We start from the raw sequence: 10147 nt of genomic DNA, 5'->3' as shown, positions 1-10147 counted from the left end.
TTCTCATAAGCTCTCACAATCCAACCTACTGTCATTTGAATCTGTTCTAAAATACTGTCCCTTTTTCTCATGAAACAGACAAATCCACCACTGTCTCTCATCTGGATGTTATTGGAATTGCTTTTTCTGCACTATTTTAAGTTTTTCTTTTCTTCCTAGGATAATCTCCATCATGCAGTAAACACACTGATATATCAAAACATAAAAATTATACATATTTATGTGGTGCCATGGATTTTGCAATACATGTAAACATCTTGTAGTGTTTACAAATCAGATTGAACATATCTATCTCTTAAAATATTCAGAATTTCTTTATGGTAAAAACATTTCTGAATCCCCTCTTTTAGCTTTTTAAAATATATGCAAAATAACTGTTTCTTGTTGTCTTAGTAACTTTTTCCTTATTGCTGGGACAAAATACCCAGCATCCACAATTAAGGAAAGAAAGGTTTATTAGCTCAATTAGTGGAGGTTTCAGTCCATACTCAGCTGGCTCCAAGGCAGAGTGGCACAAGGCAGAGAACAACTGATCATGGTGGTGGAAAACAGCAAAAAGCCAAGGGAGGGGCAGCAGTTGTGGCCTCTCACAAACCTCTCTCCTCTCCTCACATTGTTACCCAGATTACTCGCCCCAGGGCAGGAATAGCACTCACACTCACACCCATAATCCATTGGATCACGAATTAATCACAAACTCTAGAAGCTGCCCCATAACTGCATGAGGCTCTGCGGGGACAACTACTCGTAAACCATAACACCCATAGACACCCAAATGTGAACTAGCACAACAGAACTTCTAGTTGTAACTTTGTACCCATTGATCAACCTCTCATCTTTCCCTCTATCAGCTCCTCCACAACCTCGGGTAATCACCATTCTACTCTCAACTCCGAGGAAATTAAATTGTTTAGATTGCATGGGGATGAGGTTAATCTGTACAAATTTCATGTGATTGATCAGTCAGTTTTATATCATTGTGATGACCACCTGAGATAAACAACTAAAGGAAGACAAGTTCATTGTGCCTTTGGTTTTCACAGGTCAATGTTGAGCTTTTTTTGTTTGATTATTTTTAATAAAATAGACTGTATTTTCATAATTTAAGAATACGATTATAAGTAAACTATATTTCTATATAACTAAGGTGCTGTCCAAAGAGCTACAACACTATTTAACAAATAGTGAATCTGCTATTCTAGTAATAATTTTATTTTTAATTTACCTTGTCTCTGAATGAATAGCTACTCTAAGGAAAAGGAAATAAAATGACATTATTTCCCTCCTTCTCATCTTTCTGAGGTAGAGATTGAACCCATGGCCTCAAATGCTTGGCATATATTCTACCACTGAGCTGAAACTAGCCTGGAAATAACATTTCTTAAGTATCAACTCTGTGCCAGGATTCTCTCAGGTATCTTATATGCATTATTTATTTAACTGTGTAAAACACATTTTAGTTCTAAAAATTTATGTAAGACCTCTTAATCTAAATGCATTTATTGAAGATACCATAATGTGTTACATTCCCAATTTCCATTAAACTTTCCTAAACTTGCGGTTGCCATAACTTGCTCTATTGGTTGAGGTAAGCTTTCTGAAATGAATACATCATTTACTATACAAGTGACAAAGTGATTTTTATATGCTTTTACAATGCCTGATAATTTCAGTTCTGTTATTCTTGCCACGAAGAAAAACAAAATAGCTAGAATTTTCTTTAGCTCATATATAGCAGAAGTATTTGGTTCTATTCCTAGAGCACCTCTTAGGTGTATTTCTTCATACTTTTTCCTATGCTCATATTACTATGTTACGCTATTATTTATCATGCTCAAAATCATAATCTGTATACTTCAGAGGTTTCTGTACATAACTACATGTTCTGACAATTAACACTTTAGAATACGAAAGCAGGGCTGTGTGTCATTTTACCACTAAACATATAAATTCAAGTTTGATAGGCTTTTAGAGAAACATGGCTGTCTTCTAAGTTAAGACAACCTAGTTAGAGAATCTTGACCTGACACATCAAAGACCTTTCATGTCCCATAGCTGACGTTAAAAGTGAAGGAACTTCCTGTAGAAGTCAAGAAAATCATGTGGTACTCCTGATCAGTAACTTACCTTTGGACCTGGTAATCCAGGCAATCCAGGATTTCCATGTGGCCCTGGTATACCCTGCAAATTTTGAAAAAGATTTATTCTTCTTGGAATAGATAAATACAGATACAAATTAGTATTTATTTTCATATTTGAATAAACATTTGTGAAATAATATAGATTAAACATTATCTTTTCCCCCAAATGTTCTTTATGCTGAGATCTCAAATAAGACTAAGCATAACTATACTGGTAACAGAGGAGAGCTACGCTTTCATCTTGTTTCATAACCCTGCCTCCAGCAGTCCGCTTCCCTTAGTCACTGTATTAACTGTAGCCACAGCATGCTGTGTAATGCTGCTCACTCTGGTGCAGACTAAGAAGCCTAACAAAATACGGTCTCAAGAGGCACTGGCCCTTTCCATAGCTGATTTTCACATATACGATAAGCAAGCCTGAGCTACACTTCATTTACCTTACACCCCACACTTTTCCAAATCATTCTTCAAGTTTCAGTTGATATGCCCCACTCATCTCTAAATTCTGGCCATACCAGTATGCAGTAATTTATCTCCATGTTAACTTTTGTAGGAATTACTATACATAAAATTCATTTGACAATTAAATGTATATTGCCTTGGGATACCTCTAATCCATCATTTAGACATTTTTCTGTTATTTTAATTGATTCATGAAATATTCTATTAAATTATAGGATTATCAACTCATTGTAGAGAGACTCATTTTATATTACTAGTGCAGTACTTAGAATGTATTGGTCAACTATAAACATTTGTTAATTTCATTATACCTCACTGATCAACTATACAATTACAATTTGAAAATCAACTCTACTTATTGAGTACTTAATTCTTGTGCTAGGAATTGTATTTATGCCCTATCTTCTCATTTCTAAACTTTAGAACAATCTTGCAAAGTGGTTACAAATGAAATTTAAACTATCATAACCAGTAAAAAAAAAATTGAGAATCAATTTTTTATACAAAGCCTCCAGGTCTCTAGACTTCCTGCACTTAGTACTCCATTTCCATATTCTTTAGCCATACTTTCATCTAAACACATAACATAGAGTTGATAATTATTTTTCTCTTTGGTTCTGTATTATGTAACAAAGCAAAGTGTTTCAGAAAGACAGAGGTATCAGTAACATAAATACTACATTGAAGACATGTATAGCAAGATAAAAACCAAGGAAAAAGATTAGAGTAGCATGTCATTGGTCACCTTCAAAAATATATTTTAATAAATAGGAAAAATTCATGGGAATTAGAATAACTACTTGTTCTTTAGAATTACAATTAAAAGTAATAATTGATTTTGAAGTCAGTAAATGAGTGTTGTTATTTCACAAGGCTCAGCAGTACCACACTGAAGTTAGTGTCTTTCAGAAACTTGTGAAAGTTTGGGATTCTTCAAAGAGGGTAATTTTTTTGGTTTTTGCAAAATGTGGCATAACTTAGGGAGAAGAAAAAAATATGAAACTGTAATTTCCAGGTTAAAAAATGGATTAAAGGGGATGATATTAGGAAGACAATTAGGCTAGTTAGTTTGGAGAAAAACCATACTGTACCTTCTTTAAGGGGAGGAAGACTGGATAAACAAAAGGAGAGATAAAGAATATGAGGGAGGGAAGCTGAGGGAATAGGGGCAGATTCACAACCTGAAAGTCTTCCCATTGGAAGATCAGTCTTAGGAGACAAGAAACGCAGTGCAAAGTTTGGACCCTGAGATAAGTAGGGCCCAAAATTTCCTGGCAAAGAGCTAGGGGATTGGAATGGCCCAGTGCTAGAGAAAAATGGGCAAAGTTTAGAAGCAGTATGAGAAGAGTGTGATAGGACATAATCTAAGGAGAAATTCAGAGACTATTAGCAGCTAGACCTCAGTAGAAATTTATCTTAGATCACAACTACATAAGACAACTCATATTACTATACACATTTACACTAATATTTTAAGTTGATTTTACATTATGTTATTTGTATTCTATACAATAAGGGTAAAAGAAAGTGAATTATATAAAATGCATTTTCATTTATCTTTATAGTACACAATTCTTTTCCTATTTCACTGAACTAAAGCCCTTCTTTAGCAAAAACCCACATTTATTGTTTTTAGGCTGGAAAGAAACCAATTCGAACACAGCAATAAATCTTTTGCTGGACCTGTGTAATGTGAGAAACTACTGCTGGTCCTTAAGGCAGGTTTTTCCTTAAGGCAATTTTTTCCCCAGTCACTAGCTCCAATATTTTCCACTCTGTAACTCAGGAATGCACTGTTTCAAGGCAGCCCAATCCTCTTCATTTCCCAAATGAACCTTACCTTGCACTACTCAGATCGTTTTATAGCTAAGAATAATGTTAAAGTAGCATGGGGACAGTCACTAATCTGTAAATTGGAAGGTCTTTCTTGGACATGTTCACAGAGAATTCCTTGGCTGGCTGTTTGTACTCAAATACACAAGACTGCACGTGTTTTTAAACTCTTGAGTTGGCAGAGATAAAGCAAAGTGTAAAGATCCAGGCAGGTTTCCAAAGGAAGTACATATTGTACAATACTAGCAAAAAAAAAATATGGAAAAGTTACTAATTCTCACATCCAGCAAGAAATGGAGCCTGTATACTTACCCGTGGACCTCTCTTCCCTGATGGCCCTGGGATACCTGCTGGACCAGGTGGACCCTTGCAAAACAAGTATTTAGACATTAGGCATGATAGTAGACATATATTTCCTTACAAGCCTTAGTAAGATTCTCATTCTGGTATAACTTTTTGCATTCCTAATTCCAAGGTTATTTATGATTTTAAGTAAGTTTAATCACCTCATCCGAATCAGCAGGGGTAAATTAAAATTCAAGCATCCTCTTTAATCTGGCCAGAATTGGCAGCAAGAAGTTTATGACTTATGGTTGCAGGCAGAATACCTGGTTTTTACAGAGACCATAACTAGTATTTTTGTGGGTGATTTTTACCTAAATTTACTTTTATTACAGAAGGAGGAATTCAATTTATGGTTTGTAGACCAAGAACTTCAGGTTTTTAAAACTACATTTCATAAAGATTTGCCTTGAGAAATGAAAGCCTCAACCATTTTATGTTCTTTAAAAGCATTGTGCTAAGGATCTATATAATGCATTAACATGCTATGATGGCATTCTTTTTCTATGTGCAGCAATAAATCTTCATTATATCAAATACAGCACATCAGGAAGTCAATAATGAAGTGACTTACAAAATAAAATATGAAAGCAAAACCTAAACAATTGTTAGGGTGCTTTGAGTTCTTCAAATGTTATTCTTAAACTATACCAAGTGACAAACAGGAAACTACTCCTTTACTTCTTCATACAGTGCTTTGTGTTGTGTTTTTTATTTAACAAACAACTATGGAAGAATAAATGCTCACTTGTGATACAGTTGAGCACATATTCATTTCTTCACTCATTTAATTATTACTGGGCACTCTGTTGATTTGGCATTGCTTTGTTTATAATGAATATAAATATTCCAGCTAAGCACTATTCATTATTTCAGTAAATAAGCTTTAAATTAAACACATCGAAGTTAAAATACTTGGGGCCAGGGAGATGGCTCAGTAGAGAAAGTGCTTGCTTGGCAAGCACAAGGGCCTGAGTTCAATCCCTGGTTCCGCCAAAAAAAAAAAAAAAAAAAAAAAAAAGTTAAAATACTAGTCTCATCACTAATGAACAGTGTAACATAATGAATTTAATGTTGAAGTTATACATATATGAATGGTAAACTATATATAATTGTTCATAAAATAAAAGAATGACCCCAGGTTGAACCATATGTAGTTACCAATATATGATTATTTTTAAATTAGGAAAATGTAATTTCATATAATTTAATCCACAGCAAGGCCAGGCACACCTAAAATTACACTGAGTTTCAAAGGGAAAAGCAGGAAAGGGATTTCTGGGGGAGTCATTTCAATGAAAACTATGCAAGGGAGAAACAAGCTATGTTAATAAGTAATAGTTCTAGTTCTCCTTTCTCATTCATCTTGATATTAACTACCTCCTGAAATTTTTTCTTTTGCTAATATCACAGTCATTTTCTTTTCCTTTTAAAAATTTAGTATCTATATTCTATTATAATCTTGAAGTGCATAATTTTTTATAATTCTGAACTTTAACAAATAATCTCAACTTCACACAGCTATGCTTGTACTAGGATGCCTCAAGTGTGGCTTATATTTTCTATTTTGTTTGATAATGGCAACCATTTAAAATTGGTCACCCATATTTATTGAAGCTTATACTATTTAAATATCTAGAATTTTCTATATTTTCTTCCAAATGTCTTATATACATTGTATACTTCAAGTCACCAGTTCTCAGTAATATATTTTTTACTTTTTAAACTATGGTTTTTATTGGTCCATATTTATCATGCATATTGATTACATTCGTCATAGGGAATTTGTAGGGCTAGGGAGGTAGCTCAGTGGCTTAAGCACCTGCCTGGCAAGCACAAGGTCCTGAGTTCATTCTCCAGCACAAAAAAAAAAAAAAAAAAAAGAGGGAATTTGTACATGTACATATTATATTTTAATTCTTTTTTCCCTTTTCCCTCCCCTCTTATCAACCCTTTTCCCCTCTTCATTTACAAAAGCTTTGTTTCCATTGTTTTCTTCTCTTGTCTTTCCATTTTTCCCTTTCTTTCTGTCACTCTCACTCCCTTGTTGACCTTACCATTTGAACAAGTTCTTCCCAACACCTATCCTCCATTATGTTTCCTGTTTTCTCTCACCCTGGGCACACAAGTTTAAATATCAGTCATTTTTAGTTTTCTAATATTTATTATAAATTTTAAATAGTCCATTTTTTTCAATTGTTATTTTTTTTCTTCTCCTACCCCCCAACCTGATAGAACTCATAAATTTGCTATTGAGGGTCACCATTTCCACTCAGCCCCGTTCTAAAAGTACTTTCTTTCTGGAGTTTTTCAAATATGTTCATAGTCATTGTTATCTCACTAGCTTAAATGATTTTTTCTGGATATAGTGGCCATTCCGGTAAGCCCAGCACTGGAGAGGCTGAGCTCAAGGGATCACTGCAAGTTTGAGGCCAGTCTTCACTACGTAGTGAGTATAAATGATTTTGTGAAGGAAAACATGGCATCTTTTTTTCAAAGTAGGTTTGGTCCTCTTGTTACAATCAAAACATACACTATTATTTTGAACTTAGTTCTTCAAAAATAAGGAGAAACTAGAACTAAAATTTTAAGGAATAAACTTCTAGTTTTATTTAGTGCTGTGGTCACACAACTTTGTGCCTAAAGAACACAATACTGCATTCACCTAAAGAGGTAGTTGACATTAGGGTGCTCTGTGGCTTGACTCTTTTGGTCCCCTTAAAGGTGACATGCTAGAATTCTAACCTAAAAGTGATAGTATGAAGAGGCCAGGCCTTCGCGGGATGATTAGGAAAAGGGTAACACGTTTATCAGTGGACCGGTGCTCTTACATCAAAAAGCCCCAAGGGGCTCATTTGTCCCTTCCATGTGAGGACAGTGTAAAAATGCCATCTGTGAGTCAAAAAGCAGGCCCTCTTCAAGCCCAAGTCTTCCAGCACATTGATCTTGTTCTTCCCAGCCTCTTGAGCCATGAGAGATAAAGTTATGATGTATGTAAGTCTCCTACTTTGTAGCATTCTGTGATAGCTGCCCACTTGAACAAAGAACTAGTTAATATTAAACACTAGGGGAAAGAGAAAGGACATTTTATGTCAAAATTGAAATATTTGACATTTTAATATTTATTAAATAAAAAAACAATTTTCATATCTCCACAATTTTGTGCTTCCAAATTTTTGATAAGTATATTATTAATAGACATTTGCTGAAACCAGGAAAACAACATAATCTTTAATGACATGCCATTTGGGGAAGAATAAATCATTTTCTGTAAATAAAGTAGTAGAAAATTTAACTTTCAGGTTATATGTTATTTAAAGAAAGTATAATTTGGTTATAAAGAATGGCTTTGCAATCACCCAGTAGAAATTCAAACTATCCCTCATTCATTGTAGTTGAATTGCTGTGGACAAGTCCATTAACTCTTGTGAGTCTTAGTTTTCTTATGTTTAAAATATTAATGATAAAACCTGCCTATTCTGGTCATTATGAAGATTAAAGCTTTTATACATGAAACATCTGTCGCTGTGCCTAGTACATATTAGTTAACTAGTAAACCGTAGTTCAGTTAAGTTGTTTGAAAGTATGCATGGGGCACAGCAATTCCTCAATAAATTTATGTTTTATTACTATTAGGAAAGTCTATGGAGTGAGCCAGAAGCACTATTAGGCCAGTAAGTCATTACTTTTAGGATTTAGTAACCTCTGGTCAGTTAACTTTCAAAATCCTTTATGTTTTATTCCCTTTTTCATCATTCATACTCTCAGTAAACAACACAAAATTCCAACCTCCCCTGGAATTTACAAACTACATAAAAATACTAACAAAAAACACACTATTGTAAATTTTATTTAATGTTATGAAGGAAAAAAGGCAACTGTGAGAGATTAATACAGTGGACCCAAGAAGATGCATTGTAGTGTCAAAGAAGATTTCCCTAAGAAAGTGTTGTCGGACTTAAAAGACAAAGAGAAATGAAAAAAGAAAATCAAATTTCGGAACATAAGGATAAATGAAAAATGATATGTCACAAGAGACCAATAGAAGTTATATTCTCACTGAGGACCTTAAAAATCTAATAGATGGAAAATGGAATAAGATGAGGCTACAGAGGTCGTGAGGACACATCCATGTCTGTACAATAAGATACACAGCATTTAGTTTATTATAAACATCTTTATGTTCTGCCTCTGAAGAGTATAAGTAAAATGTGATCTGACTTGTAATTTTAAAAAATCACTAGGGATTTTTGGTAAAGGATGGAAAAGTGAGAAAAGTTTTAAGACTATCTTGCCTCCTCAAAAACCCACCAAACGTAAAAAAACAAAAACAAACAAACAAAAACAAAAAACAACAAAAAAACACTAAAAGAAGGAAAATGCATTTTGAAACAAAAGACCACAGTCACAGACCACCAAGTATGAAGGTATCTGCCAAATACTGAAAGAATTTCAATTACAAAAAGATGTTGAGAGGTGACCAAAAACAAAGACACAAATATCTCAGAACCCAAACGCTGAGATCTAGCTTCAATTCTAGCAAGCCTTTACTACAGTGATGATGTTTAAGGGGATGGGCAAGCCACAGAAGGAAAAACACATGAGCTAGCCAAGACCTAATTGCAAAGAGCCAAGAATAAGCAATGTTGAACTCAAGAGAGACAACTCATCATCTTTATGATCTACGACTGAATCTAAACATAGGGGATTTCTGGTGTCGAGAGGGTATAAAAGGCAAGAACATAAATCACCATATCATTTCCCAGAGAACGCAGGGTATGAGGATTAAAAAAATTGCATATGAAAATGAGAGGTGACTTGCCTCAAAATTGGTAGTAGAAAAAAATAGATATAGCAACAAAACAAATATTTTAAGGCAGTGCTTAGGACAGTATGTGGATTTGATTTTGTGTACTGCTCCACCTTCTTCGACATAACCTCTCGCTGTACTATTGCAAAAGAGCTCAGGTCGTGTTACCTTTATTTTTAAAATTGCAATGACCAAAAATTATCTGGTGTGGGCCTTATACATGGATACTGAGAGAATAGGAGAAGGAGGGGACAGAAACAGAGTAGGTTAACATCATTTACTAGATGGGAAATTAATAACTTCATGCAACAGACAAAGTTCAGTTATAGAGTTCAGTACATTTTCAAAGAATTTCAATACAACATTTCTCCACAAAAGCACAAAAGCTTATGAGATGAAGTTTACATGCAAGAAAAGAAAGAACAAAAGTTACTAAGTGTGTACTAAACAAATTTAAGATACAAAAGTGCCCAAAGGAAGCCATTATTGATGAAAGTCAAGTTGAAAGCAACAAAAATTGACGAAACAAAACTGAAAAAATCAATAAAGAGAAGTGGTT

General features: G+C 34.2%; 1 protein-coding gene across 1 annotated transcript in view; it reads right to left on the bottom strand.

Annotated features, from left to right (window-relative positions):
* The window catches only part of Col24a1 (collagen type XXIV alpha 1 chain), a 403759-nt gene that overhangs the window by 360721 nt on the left and 32891 nt on the right, over positions 1 to 10147 (bottom strand). The window contains exons 4-5 of the mRNA XM_023699052.1: positions 4749 to 4802; positions 2128 to 2181 (exon numbers count right to left, since the gene is read on the bottom strand). Of these exons, the coding sequence (XP_023554820.1) occupies positions 2128 to 2181; positions 4749 to 4802 (108 nt within the window). The remainder of the gene's footprint in view (positions 1 to 2127; positions 2182 to 4748; positions 4803 to 10147) is intronic.

Source organism: Octodon degus, unplaced genomic scaffold (genome assembly GCF_000260255.1).
Source record: "Octodon degus isolate 3935 unplaced genomic scaffold, OctDeg1.0 scaffold00109, whole genome shotgun sequence".
Classification (NCBI taxonomy): Eukaryota; Metazoa; Chordata; class Mammalia; order Rodentia; family Octodontidae; genus Octodon; species Octodon degus.
The sequence above is the reverse complement of the archived record's forward strand: the minus strand, read 5'-3'. Positions and strand labels throughout refer to the sequence as shown.